General features: G+C 39.7%; 2 protein-coding genes across 4 annotated transcripts in view; both read left to right on the forward strand.

Annotated features, from left to right (window-relative positions):
• Window positions 1–1181: 1181 nt before the first annotated feature.
• LOC138056478 (uncharacterized) lies at window positions 1182–12574 on the forward strand. Of its 3 annotated transcripts, none has more exons than XM_068902281.1 (3): window positions 1182–1288; window positions 10695–10778; window positions 11472–12574. In XM_068902281.1, exons 2-3 carry the CDS (start codon window positions 10716–10718, stop codon window positions 12105–12107), a joined length of 699 nt encoding a protein of 232 aa, XP_068758382.1. In that variant the 5' UTR covers window positions 1182–1288; window positions 10695–10715; the 3' UTR covers window positions 12108–12574. The 3 variants fall into 3 exon arrangements, with proteins under 3 accessions (XP_068758382.1, XP_068758380.1, XP_068758381.1); XM_068902279.1 differs by lacking the exon at window positions 1182–1288 and adding an exon at window positions 2040–2189; XM_068902280.1 differs by lacking the exon at window positions 1182–1288 and adding an exon at window positions 3023–3155.
• Window positions 12575–18112: 5538 nt separating this feature from the next.
• LOC138057745 (collagen triple helix repeat-containing protein 1-like) overlaps window positions 18113–19362 on the forward strand; it is a 4682-nt gene continuing 3432 nt past the window's right edge. The window contains exon 1 of the mRNA XM_068903667.1: window positions 18113–18511. Coding sequence (XP_068759768.1) covers window positions 18269–18511 — 243 coding nt within the window. The 5' untranslated portion in view covers window positions 18113–18268. The remainder of the gene's footprint in view (window positions 18512–19362) is intronic.

The raw sequence follows: 19362 nt of genomic DNA on the forward strand, positions 1-19362 counted from the left end.
GTAATTGAAGGAATAATTACAGTAAGAAAAAAAAAAGTTAGTTTGTCTACAAGCCAGACTCGAACCCGCCCAAAAACATTAGGTACGCTGTACTTGCTCGCCGAAATTGCATTCTAGACCTCTAAGCAAACCACGGAGTGGCTGTTACCTTGGTGCTATTTTTAAGAAGCGTATGGGTGCCTTTACAGATCATTGTTAGCGATATTTTATCTAGATAGATTGTTTCTTGTTTCATTTTCTGAAATCGAACACGATTTATGTTGACAAACATAAGGATTAGCACGATTTACAACAGATTACCGACAGTTTTTATCGGTCTTTCACGATTTCGTCGTGGAAGTAAGAGATAGTGAATCACTGTGACTTTTATTTCAATTGGCTGTAAATCGCGATTAACCATTAAAAACCGTTGCAAAGCATCTTAAGTCACACATAAACCTCTTGTAAACCGTCAGTGAAACGTGGAACGTGTCATTTTGACAAACTTCAAGTGCACTAAACAGTTTAAAAATTCTAACTAAAACTTTCAGTCTTTCAATTGTTGCATGGTATTTCAGCGAGGTATAAAAGGTCCACAGTCTTGTGACTCCTGAGAAATAACATTAATGGTCCTGTTTTGTCGCAGAACTCTTTATATGATTTGAGAGTAATGCCATGTTCTAGAGCGCGTTTATCTAGCCTCGTGGACACGTTGTGCAAAAATGTTCTCTCCGGGTATAGTAAGTCTGGACCTCCGTCAGTGACGCGTGTGACTGGGTCACAGACCAGTGTTTTCAAGCGATAAATGTGTTAAAAGATGACTATCTAATTAAGAGTGACCACTATTTCGTGACGTTGACACCTTCCATACAATCTTGGACAAAATAGATGGGAAGTTTGAAATCCACCTCCCCCCCAAATCAAGGATGGGAAAAAGGCGCGTTTTGGCTTTTGCGCGGTTTCATCCTTGCTTTGTGGGGGATGAGGGTTTGCTGTTCCATTTTATTCTGTCCAAGATTGTAGGAGGTATGGGGTGTAAAAACCCGGTCGAAAAAATGTACCGTACACACTTACATGTACAGTAAATCGTTGATAAAACGTACTTTAAATTCGTCGAGAATGATGGAGAGGGTATAGCAGTACAAAAGCCCTTAACGCGGAAAAAAGTGATCTGTCAAAGTAAAAAAATGTTCCGCCCACATCATGATTAAAGACTCTTGGGAGGAAGTCGGCAAGCGCTCTTAATACCGCGTAGTTGATTCCTTCAAAAACAAAGCACCCATTGAAAATCCCGGAGCAAAGGAGATAGGTAGGTTTTTAGTAAAGGGTAGTATTATGGTTTATTGCACACTTTTTGTTTAGTGGTCATGAAAAAAATTCCAACAAACAATTCTCAGTCCAATTTGTTTATCCAATTAAAGGACGTGGCTCCTGGCTCCGCGCGCACCTGTAAAAGAATAGAAAAAACAAATTCGGTTTTAAAACATGCCTCTATTTGATGAAAAACTTGAATCTTCTTTCCGACTTCATTACTATAATCGACTTTCAGAACAAGTCAGAATACAATAGATGTTATTATTATGCAAATAAATGGCGGAGTATTCAGCAGATAAGCTCAATTTGTTTTCCATTTTATACTTTGCTGTGTGCTCTTTTGGTGAAACAAATTATCCTTACAGTTTTTAGCCTTTAAAAGTCTATATTTGTGAAAGAGCGATCGTTTTTTTTATTAGATTAGGATGACGTGGCCTTAGTGATTAAGCAAATTAAAATCCACTATAGGATACTATAAATAATCAAACCAGTGTTCACGATCTCCGACTTTCGGCTAAACAAAGGCGCGTTTTGGCTTTTGTGCGGCTTCATCCTTGCTTTGGAGGGGATGAGGGTTTGCTGTGCCATTTTATTCTGTCCAAGATTGTAGGAGGTATGGGGTGTAAAACCCGGTCGAAAAAATGTACCGTACACACTTACATGTACAGTAAATCGTTGATAAAACGTACTTTAAATTCGTCGAGAATGATGCAGAGGGTATAGCAGTACAAAAGCCCTTAACGCGGAAACACGTGATCTGTCAAAGTAAAACAATGTTTCGCCCACATCATGATTTAAAGACTCTTGGGACGAAGTCGACAAGCGCTATTAATACCGCGTAGTTGATTCCTTCAAAAACAAAGCACCCATTGAAAATCCCGGAGCAAAGGAGATAGGTAGGTTTTTAGTAAAGGGTAGTATTATGGTTTATTGCACACTTTTTGTTTAGTGGTCACGAACAAAATTCCAACAAACAATTCTCAGTCCAATCTTTATCCAATTAAAGGAAGTGGCTCCTGGCTCCGCGCTCACCTGTAAAAGAATAGAAAAAACAAATTCGGTTTTAACACATGACTCTATTTGATGAAAAACTTGAATCTTCGTTCCGACTTCATTACTATAAGCGACTTTCAGAAACGAGTCAGAATACAATAGATGTTATTATTATGGAAATAAATGGCGGAGTATTCAGCAGATAAGCTCAATTTGTTTTCTATTTTATACTTTTCTGTCTGCTCTTTTGGTGGAACATATTTTATCCTCACTGTTTTTAGTCTTTAAAAATCTATATTTGTGAAACAGCGATCTTTGTGTTATTAGACTAGGAGGACGTGGCCACTAACTGTGAAACCGCAGCTGACAACAAAGGCCCTTCATGCCCGGGCCCCCCTCTCTCCCCCCCCCCTCCCCCCCCCGGGCCTTCATGTACCTCGAATCACCGAGAGCCTGCTCGCAAGCTATAGTCTTCGTTGAATGAAAGGGCCAATTATTATCGAGAATTGATGGAAAATACGAAACAGGATTTGTTTTCCTTTCTTTTACCCGTTTGATGTTGGAAATCGATATCATGATTGTTCACACACCGTAGTGATTTCATCACTGACACCCATTAAATTAATGGATCCGTGTACGTGTTGGAATTTGTCACCGCAATGGCTTGAGATTCATGCCACAAAAGTAACTTTGAATCGTTAGCATATTTTAGCAATGAAAAGAAAAACGAAAACATACAATAGGTGTTGGCCGCCTTAAAAATAACTATACGGCCCAAAAGGGAAAGCGTGCCAAAGCAAAGCCCCGTTGCACTTAGAGAGACCCACACGTCAAGCACAATGAGCCTACCTGCAACTAACCTAGAATAGGTAAATCAATTTGATCCTTGTTGCAATAAATAAATCATGAGAAGAATTAATTGAATAGGAAAATTGTTCAAATTTTAGTATTTATACTTCGAAGATCATTTTTAACACTTAAAATTTCTTCAGGAAACATGATTGTATGTTATTTTGAATAGGAATGTTTAATAACCGAAATTTTTGACTTATCTGCTGCACTTCTGGTATTCTCTTTGTAAATTTCCGTAACTTGATTGAAATATTTAATATTTAACGACCAAAGGAATGAAGTGTGATGAAATATCTACTACCCCAGGCAAGTGTGTCATAGGTTAGGAAAGGAGAAGTGAGTAAATCAAAGGGAATTGTTTCAAGGAGCATCCTTGAGGTACACTAGAACGTAGGTGCATTGTTCATAGTGACTATCTATAGGCGACTTTCAAGATGGCCTCCGATGTAAAGCAGGTCATAGCCATGGCGATACCTGTCCACGTATATCATAAAACTAAAGTCCTTTCAGTGCTGCCGCAACTTCGAGGCATCTTTCTTATCGGTTATCAGTTTCAGTATTCATACATTTAGCCATTCAGTCTCAACATTGCAAAACTAGACCCTCCGTGAGGGTACACTGGGTTGCCTGTGGTGCGTGAACCGTTCCAGACAATTTTTTCAAGTTGGGGGGTCATTAAGACCATGTAAGGGGTCACCCAGAAGTCATACCAGCAGAGGCCCTTTGGCTCACAGGTCCTCACACGTTCGTACGACGAAACAGATCTGTCCTTGCGTAATATGTAGCTCTAACAGTGCACGATATTGTTTTGGTATTGTCTATCACAGTGTAGTTAAGTGCTATGGTAGAAGCCTTAGGTAAATAGCCTGAGAAGACATGTGGTTACTAGCAAAGTACTGAACCCAGAATGATTGAAGAAAATAAATGGGAGGTGAGAAACATTTGCTTCTGGGCTGACATGTTGATAAACTTCTTTTCACCACAAGTTTACGCGTGCCCTCTGAGCACCTGACATATACCCCTTCGTAAAACAGAAGCATTGGACCGGAAATACTATTAACGTTAACAAGTGCAAATTCAGCAAGGTACAGATTTTGTTAGCTTGCTTTATGCAAAAACAAATATTGATGCAAAAGTAAATAAATATTGATACACAGTTTTTAGAAAGAGCAGAAGGAAGTTTCCAGGACGGTCGCTCGAGAATAACATATTTACAACATGAAAACAACATTAATTTTGAACCGTGAATATAGAATATAAACAGTTACGATCAGCGACAAACATTTTGGGAGATTTTTGCTACGTTCAATTTTGTTATTGTACGTTTTGGCTGCACAAATAAATCGCAAATCGAAATTCAGCGGGCGCCGTGATTAAGTTACCGCGGCTTGTTTACTTGCCAAACAGTGAAGCATCTGTGTCAAATGATGGCAAGATACCGGGTTTTCGTCAGTTTCTTTTTCTGTCAAGTGTTATAAAGTTTGACAATAAATGAGCGAATTCAAAACAAAGATCACAACCGCCCACCATTGTTTCTGCAAAGTCAAAAATTTACTCTCCAAGACGAGGTTATTTATCACCAGGTAATTCCATCATTTTGGAAATAGCAGCTACTTTATTATTCACCGGCGTCACAATTTTTCGCCGATTTTGGGGCTCATTTTGTTGAAACTCAAGCACGCTTCCAAGAGACCTGTTTATTTTCATGAAACCTTTCCTGGTTACAGAGTTATACTAAAAATATCCTCCCGTATCACGTTTCAACCTTAAGCTCGAAAATTCAATACACAACATGATATTATAATTCACAAAGGCAGAAAATATCACAGAATCCTTTTCCAGCGAAACATTTTATTGAAACAAACAACATAAGATGCACTAAAACGCCATTCGCGTTGCAATGACTTTCCATTGCTGGTTAACGAGAATAACAAACTCACGAGGCAGAATGTATATTTATATTTAATTTAGTTAGCACAACACCAAAACGCTAACCTCATTTTGACACGAAAATGCTTTACTATTGCCATAAAAACTATCCAGTTAAGCTCGCATATTACAAAACATGATGAATTCGTAAAAGCCACCTTTTCCAGGGAACAATTTTTTGAATTTTTAGAGGCGAAAACCTCTTCCTATTTCATTGCGTGCGTGAAGACAAGAAACTCAATCGTGTCAAATTACCATGTACTTCAAGTTCAAAGACTTTCCTGAAGAACATTTTCCTTGAATAACAACAAAATGCTTTACTATTGCCATAAAAACTATCCAGCACACATATCATAAAACATGATGAATTCATAAAGGCCACCTTTTCCAGCGAACAATTTTTTGAAAAAAAAAAAACATATTTGCTACTATTGCGTGCGTAAAGAGAAAAAAACTCAGTCGTGTCAAATATGCGCAATATTACAACAAACTAAAATTTCAGGATCAAACCGTTTCCATGAAGAACCTTTTCCTTGAATAATGAAGCACAAAATAGACGACAAGCTTTCTTTCAAATAATTCTTGGCTGTCACATTTCCAATTTTTTTCAAGTTACCTGAAGACTGTGCAGAGTTGATCACAGATCCACTTAAGGTGTTCGATTCGTTTTCTGTCTTTGTTGAACCCATAAGTTACCAGAGAATTTTCCATTTGGTTTCAGTGTTCTACATAACAGCACACTTGGTAAATATTATTTTAGAAATGCAGCTCACGGGCGACAGATTGTTGTCGAAGTCCATTACTCGTCGCTTTTGAGATTCCAGGTGTTGGTTTTCACCGCCTGCGTAGTTTATCCAACTGACTTTCCATTATTGAGCTCCATAAGGGTATATTTTGTTTAAGGATCCAGTAAAACGCCATTCGCGTTACATGACTTTCGACGCCATTGCAGGCTACAATAGGTTAATGATTGTACTGTGTCCACCAGAGAAATCTACGCAAGTTCCACTACCCTCTCGATCCTAAGATAATACGCTCAGAAGGCTCTATACGCAAAGACACCGCTTACCAGGGGAGTGACAGGCAAGACTTTTACCGACACGGAAAAAAAAAATAAAAAAGAGAAAACGGAAATCTACCCATTTTCCGACTGAGATTGCCATACGGGAACCCAGTAATTATTTGGGAATAAAGACCTGTACTATCCATCCTGTGTCTTCATCGCTACACTTCAGCGACGAACATGATGAACTTAACACAGTTCTTTTCATTATTTACTTTTTTATACTGATAAGTCAGAATTGATACGGATGTATAATAACCAAAACTAATCCTAACCTGACCCTATTTTTTCTCGAGGTTTAATTTAGGCTCCAAACAAGTTTCCTCAATGCATCTGAGTGCATATTCAACATAAACCTAAACACCTTGCAATTGGGCAAATTTATGTACTCCTATCAAATCTCGACCCTTCCCGTTCACTGTTAGCAAACAAAATTGTTTTACCGAAAAATTCAAATACTTTCCTATTATACAAGAAATTGTAAGACCTTCCAATTACTTTACTGCAGAACTAATACTAAACAATTCTGCGCGCTTTTTATCAAGTCATAAGTTTTACAATTCTCCTTATTCCGACGTTGTTTCTGCCAGCTTCCCCCCGCCCCCTTGCCTATACGTATACTTTTAAGAAAAGACTTCTAGTTATTTATTTGTAAGAATTATTAATGTATAACGCAGTTGTTTATTGTTTCCTACGAAATTCATGTTTGTTGAAGATCTGATGAAGTGCAATCTGTCTACTTTTTGGCCTTTTATCTTATTTCATCTCTTCCAGTTTTCGAATCTCTTATTATCTAAGTCGTTCGTTAGTTAGAATAGATCCATCCAAGGTCATGTTACTGACCTGGTCTTGCCCAAGTTCGTTCAGACGTCTCTAGTATAAAAGCAGACAATGATTCGGTTTTTTTTCCTGATTTTCAGTCCTCTGTGACAGTTACACAAAATCGGATTGTTTCACATTTTTGGCATGACATGCGTTGGCATCATTTTTGGGAGATGGGAAGATACGTCAACCCAAAATAAACGGTATTGGTTTTTCAATTTCTCGGAATAATTGCTTTCGTTTTCGGTTTTATACAACACTTCCTTGAAATTCGTGTCATGCATGATCACTGTATAACAATATTTCTGCAATGTTAACTCAGTTATATGTATAGTGATTAAGTAAAGTAAAACCCACAATAGGACTTTGACTTCTTACACACTGCGTGGCCTTAAGAGTTTCTATACAGAGGGGGGGTTTTAAATGTAACTTACGCATGGCGTTTGGTAGCCTCCTTCGCAGCCGTTTTTAGGCTCGGTTCGTCCGAGCCTAAAAACGGCGTTAATCAAATGTTCGGCGGCTCCTCCAAGCTTCCGACTACTGCCGAGCGCACAGTAACCAAATCACAACGTTGAGCCCAGTTCAGTCAACATAGTCGGAAGGTGGGAGGAGCCGCCGAACATTTGATTGACGGAGGCGAAAAACGCATTTATCGATTGAGCTTTGAATTTTAGAGTCCGCATGTTATTGAAAGGCTAAGTAAGTGCAAGGATCACTTCTACATTTCGTTTACGCATATTTAGTTCCAAAATGTCACTTAAGTGTGGAAGCAAAAAATGTTCATTCCACATTATGAAGGCACTTTTAAATAGCTCGATTGGGATCGAAATATATCTTTCGGCTGAATCGCTCAGCCTTGATCGGTCTGTTTAAAACTTATTAATAATTCACGATTGAAACACCCTATCAGTTTAAAACGTCACGTGCACGAGCTTTTAAGACTGATAAAAGACTTCTCATAAGAACTCTTTATATAAAGCATATTAATAAGGCATAGCTTGTTTTTCTTCTTTGCTAATTTACTTCAATCTCTTACAACTTTTGTTCGGACTCCAGACGAACACGCCTTTTGTGGAATGTTTGTGAAGCCGTTCAATAAACTCGCAGGTCGTCTTTCATCGGGTCTAAAACCACTCGGCTTCGCCTCATGGTTTAAAACCCGATAAAACACTCCTTTGACGGGAGCCCAACAAATTAACATGCTCACAACTGTGTAGTTTCATAGCTCAGTGAGTAGAGCATTGCACGGACACCGCAGAGGCCATGGGTTCGAAACCCGTTAAAGCCAAATGAATCTTTCAGAGAATGGGGAGTTTAATCAAAGACGACATGCTACGGGAACGCCACTGAGCAAGAATATTTAACAATTATTCGCCGAAGGCGAAGTGAGGTGAATATTCACCGATAATCACTGAGCCTGAGGCGAATAATTGTTTTAGTATAAATACACAGGTGATTATTTCGAAAAAAGAGAAAAAAACGCATTTCAACGCAAAATCATCTTCACTTTCAGTGGCAAAACGACTACTGGCGGCCATTTTGTCCGTCGAGGTGATTATCGGCTGATAATCCGAGATAGCGAGCCAATGAGAGCGCGCGGTTTTGTATAATCACCTGTGTATTTATACTAATATTGGTTAAATAAGGAAAAATACTCGTGCTGCTCGTGCAGCACGAATTTCCTTGCATTTCTCTGCCGTACTCCACGAAAAAACAACGTGAAATCACCATATTTTAGGATTTGAAGGCAACGTGAGCATATAACAATGAAACATTCATTTTCTGTTTTGAATTCAACACCGTTCGTACCCACCCAGTTACAGGATAGTGCGCCTGCATTGTACAAGGTGAACAAGACGGAATAATCGCGAAATACTTGCGATAGCGCTAAGTTATATTTTGGAATGACGTTTTCGTTGCCGTGGCCGTCGTCTTTGCTTAAACTTCCTAATATCTTAAATTGTCCGGATAAGTGCGAAGATAACTTCTACGTTTCGTTTATGCATATTTAACTGCAAACATCATTTACAGTGCAACTCGCCTTACCGTGGCCACCCAAAAAACATTTGACAATTACGTGTAAACACGTCAACTCAACAACCCATGCAACGATGTTCAACTTACAACTGTGCGAACTTTGCAAGGAGGCGTGATTGTCAATCAAATTCACACATCCTGATTGGCGGACAATTTGTAAAAAACTTTGTTTAATAGGTGGCCATGGTAAGGCGCGTCGCACTGTAAGCGTAGCAGTGAAAAAGGTTCATTCTACATTATGAAGACACTTTTAAATAGCTCGATTGAGATATATCTTTCAGCTGAATCGCTCAGCTTGTCATTAATAATTCATGAGCAAATAAGCTTATCAGGTTACCGATAAAACACCACTTTATTAAAGAAGCTTACTAATGGCATGGCATGGCATAGTTTTTTTTTCTTATATGCTAATATTGTCCCCTCAGAATGGACTCCAGAGGGACGCGCTTTTTGTAGAATGTCTTTGAAGCCGTTCAATGAATTCGCAGGTCGTGAGTTTTTATCCGGTCTAAAATTACCCGGCTTGTAATCGATAAAACACTCCTACTCTTTTATTAAACTGAACTTTGAATGGGAGTGGTTACACAACGCTAAGCTCTGTAACCACTATTTCATGAAGTGTGGTTTTAGACAGCTCTCTGAATTCAGTATCAGCCTTTAAGCACAGTCTTAAACGAGAACTTCCGGCTTAAAAGATGTATAATCCAATTTTATTTTGCCTCAGTATAGGATTATTGTCTTTGAAACGCCCTCTTTGAAAGTCCATAAAGGACGTATGTATGTTGTTTAACTAACCAAAATGTTGCTTTCTAATGAAAACTGCAAACCAAATGCTCTTTAAAAAAGTAATTATTTCTCTGATATGCAAAATCCCTGGGGGGCTAAACAGACCTGGCCGAAAATGCATTCAAGACTTAGGAAACAGATCTTTCAGTAATAGCCTGAATAGTTATTATAAGCTGGCTAAGGTTAGCCAAATTGAGGGCTAACCCTAACTTCCAGGGTGTTCCCGAGTGTTCCGGTGTGCTAACCCTAGGCCTAAAAACCAACTTAAGGCCTATCTAGGCCTAGGGTTAGCCAAGTTGAGGGTTTTGGGCTACTTCCAGGGTGTTCCGGTGTTCCGGTGTTCCGGGGTGTTCCGGTGTTCCGGAGTGTTCCGGAGTGTTCCGGAGTGTTCCGGTCTTCCTAGTTTTAGGGTTAGGGTTTAGGGTTAAGGGTTAGAGTTTTAGTTTTTGGGTTAGTACATGCCGTCAAAACTTGCGCTTCTCAATTAAAGGTATGTTAGGAATCCTAGTGGGCCGCATTAGCATTCCTTTGAAGTACTTACAGTTTGAGCTTCATGCAATTTACATGATATGTACAAACAGAAATACTGTAAATTTTTAAAAATATTTCCATGCTTTTTACATGTTTTGTTCAAATGTAACTTTTCCAAAGGATCATGTAAATTCCAATTTCCAATGAATTTACAGAACCAACAAAAGATGCATATATCATGTAAATTTATTTATGAAACAACATCTAAAATATAATTTACAAGTTGTGAATTTAGAACTTTTCCAGTAAATGTACGTCGAATCGGCTCAGTCACAATTACCGTGACCCCCCAAACTCCCGTAAATTTTACTTTTTTGGGGGTTTATTATTCGTAGGTAATAAAGTAATCATCGATTGAACGAGCTAATTGATGTGTTTTCTTTTTCAGAGTACATTTTACACTGTCATCATGAGGCATTTCTTTATCATTGCCATTCTGATTTGCACCGCCGTCTACCGCACAAGCGTATTGGTAAATATTTTTGATAAAATGCAAGAATTGAAAATCCTTTTTCTTTTTTAATGGTGTCTGGGGTGCACTCGGAAAAATCCGAGTACTGCTTTACAGGAGTCGAACCTGCGACTTTCTGCCGATTACTCAGTTCGCATGCCAAACCACTGACCTATATAAGACTCGTAAATTTCAACTGAATATTCAGATATAATCATTCACCAAAAAGGAAGTTAATGGTCATAAAAGTAAATGGTTTAGTAAATTCGACATAGTTTGAATATCCTAGAAACCCAAAGAAATGGTGAACGAAAAGATTCAGACCTCGGCCAAGAGTTCGTATTTACATAATTACTTTCAACTCTTGCCCGATATAAAATGAACTCGCTACATGTACCTAAATTCATAACTGGTAGGACAGTGTGTTGTACAAGCGTGGATGTTGTTTCAAGTTGCTTTGAAATACTTTTCATCTCCACAGTTTAAATTTGAGACTTTCATATGTATTCCAAAGATAATTTAAAAAAAAACTCAATTGAACTACGGCAAGCAGCTCAAGAAATGCATGAAAGAAACGTACAATTGTGATGGGTTTAATTTCTACTTTATTCGCACCAGATTTTGTCCGCCAATTACAACACGTAGCTCGAAGACAATTAAATTCTGCGTTCCAACGTAAAACCACTTGCTTAACCTTCTTTGCCTTCTTTACAGGGAGGCGTGATTTATCATCAGACCATGACACCTGATTGGTTGAAGAGGCATGCCTCGTATATCAGCAAAGCTCATACATCAACTTCCACACAACTGACATTGAACCCAATCTCAGTGAAACAAGCAGCTCTTCTCAAAGTGCCATTGATTTCTTCTGGTGCAGTTGAAGACTCTACACCGCTGACTGTCGAGATTGTGGTCGCAAATGACGTCAGCATCGGAAAGAGCGCGGACAGCACTATTAGGTATGGCGTGTCAGATGGTGACAAGTTTGTGGGCTTGCAGACTGTCGGCAAGAAATTGTACGTGTCACAAGCTCCGTGTTTTGGAGTTCAAGGGGTCTCTGGTGCGACCTTATCGGCTCGGCGATTTTTCGGTGTAACCCCTAAACCCAGTAATTCTTTTTATCCCGGTCGGTTTATTATTACTCTTAAGCTGAACGAGGGCTGGGGATCGTGCTACACTGCGCATGACGGAGGCTTTATGAAGACTGTTGGCTTCAGTAACCGCCTGATGCCCAGCAAAGGACTCGCTTTGGAAGTCTATAAAGGCGTTAACAACGGAGATAAAAGTGGGATCAAGTCAATCATGGTCACCATTTTCCAAGATGGCCAGGAGCACACCAATTTGTTTTAAAATGTATTATTATACCCCAGTTAATGAAAATAAATGTTATTAAGGCATTTTCAGGTGTTTTTCAGTGTTGCTGGGAAAACATTATCTGTTCCTTTTTCCCAGCAAGACACACAAGAAATTTCCCAGCCAGCTAGATAAAATTGGTTGGTTTCCCAGCCAGCTGATCAAATTTATTTCCAGCCAGGAATTAAGCGCGCTTTCAAATCCCTCGATCCCAAAACGACCGAACAAAAGCGACAAAACCGGGACAAAACAGGTTTTTTCCGCAAGCGCAATCACTCTGACCAGCCGTCGTATGTTTGTGACTATTCTCTGGGAGAGGGAAGGGGTTCTTCGTAAAACCAGATTTATAATCTAGAACTCTAGAATTCGTTATGTTAGAGCAGTGAAAAAAGCTGGAAACAGGAAGCATTTTAATATCACTTTTTGAGCCATTAATAAAAGCAAAAACACGGTGGGAAAATAAATTTGTTTTGAATATATTCTCCTTTGACATAATATTCATCGAAAAGGTAAAAGGATATCTACACAAGGCTACAACAAAAACTGCGACCAAAACCAAACGTTTGTTTTTTAACCGTTTGTCACCATTAGGGTTCGGTCAGCCTTTAGGGACAATTCCCATCACCCATTCTCTCACATATATCATATCATATCATTATTTACCCTCGGATTTTTAGAGTAGCTTGGTGTAGCTAATATCTCCGAGCATTTACCCTCCCAACCATGATACATCACAGAAGACAGACCACAACACCGGGAACTACATGCCCTATTCTTTGCGACAAGTGTGCGGGTTCTTTTACGTCCCACAGGATTATGAACATTGAAGGGTTGTGAAACGGGACCTCCGGCTTATCGTCCTTATCCGAGAAGACTAGAGAGTCTAACCATTTGCAGATGTAATTACAAAGGCAGCACTTTCTCCTCAGTTATTTAAAGACCCTGAGTGTTGGTCCGGCCGGAGTTGAACTCACGACCTCCCGCGTGACAGCCCGGTGCTCAACCAACTGAGCCACCTGTGCGCGGAGGAAAGGGCCTGGAAATAAGGTTGATTTCGCTCCAAATTTGTTGATTCTTCGCTCTACTTGAATGATCCCTTTGCGCGCTAAAAGAATAAGGAACTGTACACGGGCCTTTTCCACGATTTTTGTAATTGATCATTATCGAACAGAGTTTCTCTGATTATCTCGAATACAAAATACAATCGTTAGGCTATTAGTCTCTCCCCCACGAGGCTTTTCAGGACTAATTTACAATACTTTGTGGGTGACTTTAGCCAGACTGCTTGTTACGCAGTTTACAATTGATTTTATGGAAGTGAAAGATGCCCCCGTCTAGATAAGGTCAGACCACAACACCGGGGACTACGTCCCCTAGGCCCTACTTTTATCGAACAGTGAGTGGGTTCTTTAACGTCCCATACTATTTAATTTCCAACAAAGGTTATGAGACGGGACCTCCGGTTTACAGTCCTTATCCGAGAAGACTTGAAAGTCTAACCACTCGCAGATGTAATTACAAAGGCAGCACATTCTCCTCAGTTATTTTAAGATCCTGAGTGTTGGTCCGGCCGGAGTCGAACTCACAACCTCCCGCATGGCAGCCCGATGCTCAACAAACTGAGCCACCGGTGCGCGGTGGCGGTTGCTGAAACATAATCATCTCGTTCTACTCCTCAAATAGTCGCTCGTAATATCCTCGACCCTCTTCGCAAAAAGTACACGCGTAACAGTTGGTCACGTGGACGTGCTTTCCTCGGTTCGAGCTTGCGCTGTTTCAGGAACTATTTCCAATATGTAGAAAAGATGAAAAAAGACGAAGAAGAAACTTAAAATATGTTACCGTCTAAGTTTTAAGGCAAAAAAATTGCTAACGGGTTGGTAACTAGAAGGATTTGAATTAGATTGTATTTATTGCAGCTCTTAATTTTGCTGTCGTGATTATTTATCCTGAAAGTAGCCCACTTCTCAGATTACCCTGGCTATTGCATTTTCAAGATGGCGGCCAGTTTAACTTCCAAAGCATATAGAAAAACCTTAAATAACAATGACCACAACTAGGTTTTCTGAGCCCGCGCGAGACTGCGCACCCCCAGCAAACCATGGTTTTAACGGAAACCGCTGGTCAGCAACCAAGCATATACCATCTTCCATGAATGAGTGACAATCTTCTATTTTCCCCTGAATTTATTGTTACAGAAGGATGTGTGATGCTTTTATTTTTTTCGAGTGTTTCACGGTTATCATCAAAACATTGACTGTTTTCAGTGTCCTCCATGAAATAAGTGCCTGGCTGAAGGCACTTGTCTTTTAATGCAGAAACAAACTTGCATCGAGTTTGCATCAGTTTAATTTAAGCCATGATCTATCTGTTACATTGGCTGCAATAGCGTTTCTGAACTGTTGCAAAAGGTATCTCACTTCGACCCCACCAGCGAGCCGTGTTTTGTCAGTACAGGCTCCATAAAAGTAAAAATAAATAATTAACAATTATTCGCCGAAGGCGAAGTGATTATCGGTGAATATTCACCGATAATCACTGAGCCTGAGGCGAATAATTGTTTTAGTATAAATACACAGATGATTATTTCAAAAAAGAGAAAAAAAAAACAAACTTTTCAGCGCGGAAATCATCTTCACTTACAGTTGCAAAACGACTACTGGCAGTCATTTTGTCCGTCGAAGTGATTATCGGCTGATAATCCGAGATAGCGAGCCAATGAGAGCGCGCGATTTTGTATAATCACCTGTGTATTTATACTAAATAAAATTATTGCTCAGAGGAAATAAATGGATTTATGCTGAGAGTGACATGCTTAATTAGTTATTTGCCATGTTGCAGTTTGGGCATTCCTGTCATTCGGGAATTTCTCCAGATCTTTGACCTTGTGCACGTGGTAGGCGGGGGGCTGATTTTACCAACTGATTCAAGAAAGTGAAAATCAACTTTCCCTCCCCTCCCTATTTTTAGTTTCTTGAGGAGAGCGGGTGTGCCCTCATCTTTGCTGGGATAATGTCTTCTTTATTTGGGTATTTCCTAGGTTACCATGGTGATTTTCAACAAGCAACCCAGCCATCTGCAGGGCTTGGCCAAAATACCCCAACAAACTAAGCTCACCCAAAGCAATATCAATCGCGAAATGCGCTACCTTTTTTTTAGCGTACCACTGAGTTTACTGCTTTTAAAAGAGAATCGAGGGTCGCATTTTGTAGAGCGGCTTTTCTTATAAACAATCAATGAAATGAGAATCGGGGGCTTCCCTTGTCACGGAATGGCAGAATTACCCAGAAATCCTTTTGGCCATGAAGGAGGCAACTTGAGAGGCACGAGACTGGCCCTCATCAAATGGCTGATATAAAGCGCGGCCGGAGGAAAAAGTAGTGAGAAGATCTCTAGCCAGCTACTAAGAAGTAACCTTGGTGTGTGCTGTTAACGTAGACTTTTGATTTCTGAACAAGTTTTCACTCTAGAAAAGTCGCAACAAAGTAGTGCTTTTTTTCGCTGTTATACTGGTTGCAAAAAACTGGCCTTTCGTAATTTCTTGTCAAGCAAAGAGTATTATGTAAATAAGAGAATACTGAGATATTTATATTTGCAAATTACCTGTCCTCTTTCTTACCACTCAACTCAAACTCTACATCTCTATGCAATAAGCGCATTGAAAATCTTCTTATGCATGATCTTCGCGGAAATTACATTCTGTCCCTCAATAAAGCTAAAAAAACCAGTTATGATCTTAGTTCTTTTTCGAACGTATAGGCTAAGTTGGGAAATGCGCTACCTGATTTTATCCGTAACACTGAGTTTACTGGCTTTAAAAGAGAATCGATGGTCGCATTTTGTACAGCGGCTTTTCTTTTTAATTAATATATCTTTAAATATTGTGTATTTAGTTATGTACCTGTATATGCTTTGTATTTTAGCTGTAAATTTAATGTCTTGAAGATATTAGCTCTTGTAGTTATTCTGAAATTCGAGCTGGAATAAAGTTTATGTATGCATGCATGTTTGTGTGTTGCTTTTAGCAGGGCGCGTGCGCACACTTTGTAATCTGCGACTTCAGTGCTTACCATATGAGAAAGAAAATGACTTTTCCCTTCAATATATATGGCATCGAATTCTTACCTTAAACTGACAAGGGCGGTTTGGAGCTGTGAGTAGGCGTGGGATTTGTCACATATGGTTTAGGGGCCGACATATCTCTCCCTCAATGCCGTACCGGGAGGCAAGGTCGGTAGCAGAAAACAGTGAAGGGCCAACTGCGTCCAAAAGCGATCGCGCGGGCCAAAATCCCGGGATGACTCGTTTGGTACGACGCTCCAGCGCCGGTGTCTGGAGGTACTGCGTTTTTCTCTCTTGCTCAAACATTCCGTCCGCGCATGCGTAAATGTTCTGGCTCCCCGATAGGAAGCGTACCCTCCCCCCTTTCCTTTTCTCCCCCCCCCCCCCCCCCCCCCCAAAAAAAAAAGAAGATGCTGGTTAAGTTACCAGGAATTGACATTTCAGTTCAACAGATTGTACAGCCATGAACTCGTAAGGTAAGAAGCGCGCGTGTCTGGTCTTCTCGAGACAGAGGTGAGAGATGATTTTACGGAGAGTGGGTCGCCCTAAATGCTCTGTTGTAAACATGGCGGTTTACGAGTGAAGTTGTCTCTCTGGCCTTTCTGTGGACGAAATCCAGCACCTACCGATACAATTTGGGCAAGTTTTGAAAGCTTAAAACTTCAATCAGTGCTGTATTTTGCTGGTAGGACTGGGTGACCCGACACTCATAAAAAATCAATGAAATGAGAATCGGGGGGCTTGCCTTGTCACGGAATGGCAGAATTACCCAGAATTCTTTTTGGCCATGAAGGAGGCAACTTGAGAGGCACGAGACTGGTTCTCATCAAATGGCTGATATAAAGCGCGGCCGGAGGAAAAAGTAGAAGAAGTAACCTTGGTGTGTGCTGTTAACGTAGAATTTTTGATTTCTGAACAAGTTTTCACTCTAGAAAAGTCGCAACAAAGTAGTGCTTTTTTTCGCTGTTATCCTCGTTGCAAAAAACTGGCCTTTCGTAATTTCTTGTCAAGCAAAGGGTATAATGTAAATAAGAGATTATTGAGATATTTACATTTGCAAATTACCTGTCCTCTTTCTTACCTCTTAAGTCAAACTCTACATCTCTATGCAATAAGCGCATTGAAAATCGTCTTATGCATGATCGTCTCGAGTAGAAATTTTAATGCCGAAAAACGGAATAATCTCCAACCATACTGGTTACACTCTTTTTTATATGTATATAAGAATGTCTAATTCAGTGGAACTGAGGCTGAAAACTTATTTAAGGGTTCTTAAATTTACATGGTATACGAGGGCAACTACCTTCAAAATCTTTCAGACTTTGTTCACCTGATGACTTGCATGTTGTGGAAGTTATATGGAATAGTTATAAATAAGAAATGCTGATTATTAGAAACCGAGATGTACGTAATGCAATAGACCTTATTCATAAATGGCGGTCACATTTATAATTCTTTTGTCCACGTGCAAATTATACGGTGGCCCGTAAGGGCCACTACCTGTACAAACTTTATTTTCCTCCTACAAACTTTATTTTCCCCCTACAAACTTTATTTTCCTCGTACAAACTTTATTTTCCTCCTACAAACTTTATTTCCCCCCTACAAACTTTATTTTCCACGTACAAACTTTATTTTCCCCCTACAAACTTTATTTTCTTCGTACAAACTTTATTTTCCTTCTACAAACTTTATTTTCCTCCTACAAACTTTATTTTCGTCGTACAAACTTTATTTTCCTCCTACAAACTTTATTTTCCTCGCACAAACTTTATTCTAATCGTACAAACTTTATTATAACCGTACAAACTTTATTGTCATCGTACAAACTTTATTTTCTCGTACAAACTTTATTGTACAAACTTTGTCATTCTCGCAAAGAACTAATCCGAAAGGAATCTGGGAACGAGCGTGAGTATTTCAAGATGGCGGATGGTGAAGGTGACGAACGAGATGTGATCGAGCACTATTTTCACCTTGGATATACAAATGAAATCATTTTGGAGTTTCTCAAGCGCTTCCATCATATTAAAATAAGTTTGAGAACACTGAAAAGGAGGCTTCGCAGCTTTGGTTTAAGGAGGAAAGGCAATATCATGATCGACGAAGCCAGGATACGAGCTGTAATTATAAGAGAATTATCTGGTCCGGGACGGTTGCAAGGGTATCGCTCAATGTGGCACACTATACGGATAAAGTGCAATCTGCACGTGCCGAGAGTTGTAGCTGCACGCCTTGTTCCTGAGATAGATCCGTCTGCTTCTATGCAAAGAAGACGAAGACGGTTGACCAGGAGGCAGTACTTTTCTTATGGCCAAATTTTTGCTGGCACGTGGATGGTAGGTAGCTAATTATTTTCTTTAATTAACTTGCAATGTATATATAACAATCCTTTGTAATTGGTCTAAGTGTGAGTTAATAAATATTGTTGTTGTTGTTGTTAAGGAATACATTTTGTTCTTGACAGTGAGTGTTTCTGGTTTTTGAGTGCAACTTGTTTTTCGATAGTAAGTCACTTCATTGTATTAAGAGAAGGACTGTGATTCATGCACCAGTATGTACTGTATGAAGGGGGGTTGTGTGGGCAACCAAGTTTCCAACCAATAGTATGTATGAGATTCACCCTCAGGAAAAAATGTATACCTTAAAAACAAGTCATGTCTGGACCCTAGGGCATCAACTCCATGCCCCCCACCCCCACCTTCCTACTCCAATCAATGTACATTGATAGGAGTAGGAAGGTGGGGGGGGGGGGGGGCATGGAGTTGATGCCCTAGGGTCCAGACATGACTTGCTTCGTAAAGTGTGCCACATTGAGCGATACCCTTGCAACCGTCCCGGACCAGATAACTCTCTTATAATTACAGCTCGTATCCTGGCTTCGTCGATGATATTGCCTTTCCTCCTTAAACCAAAGCTGCGAAGCCTGCTTTTCAGTGTTCTCAAACTTATTTTAATATGATGGAAGCGCTTGAGAAACTCCAAAATGATTTCATTTGTATATCCAAGGTGAAAATAGTGCTCGATCACATCTCGTTCGTCACCTTCACCATCCGCCATCTTGAAATACTTACGCTCGTTCCCAGATTCCTTTCGGATTAGTTCTTTACGAGAATGACAAAGTTTGTACGAGAAAATAAAGTTTGTACGATGACAATAAAGTTTGTACGAGAAAATAAAGTTTGTACGA

The sequence above is a fragment of the Montipora capricornis genome, chromosome 7 (assembly GCF_036669925.1).
Source record: "Montipora capricornis isolate CH-2021 chromosome 7, ASM3666992v2, whole genome shotgun sequence".
NCBI classification, from domain to species: Eukaryota; Metazoa; Cnidaria; class Anthozoa; order Scleractinia; family Acroporidae; genus Montipora; species Montipora capricornis.

Excerpts from the sequence above, each read along its gene's own strand:
- LOC138056478 (XM_068902281.1), top strand. The coding sequence starts at position 10,716 with ATGAGGCATTTCTTTATCATTGCCATTCTGATTTGCACCGCCGTCTAC. Across the intron at positions 10,779-11,471 it reads TCTACCGCACAAGCGTATTG|GGAGGCGTGATTTATCATCA; the intron begins GTAAATATTTTT and ends CCTTCTTTACAG.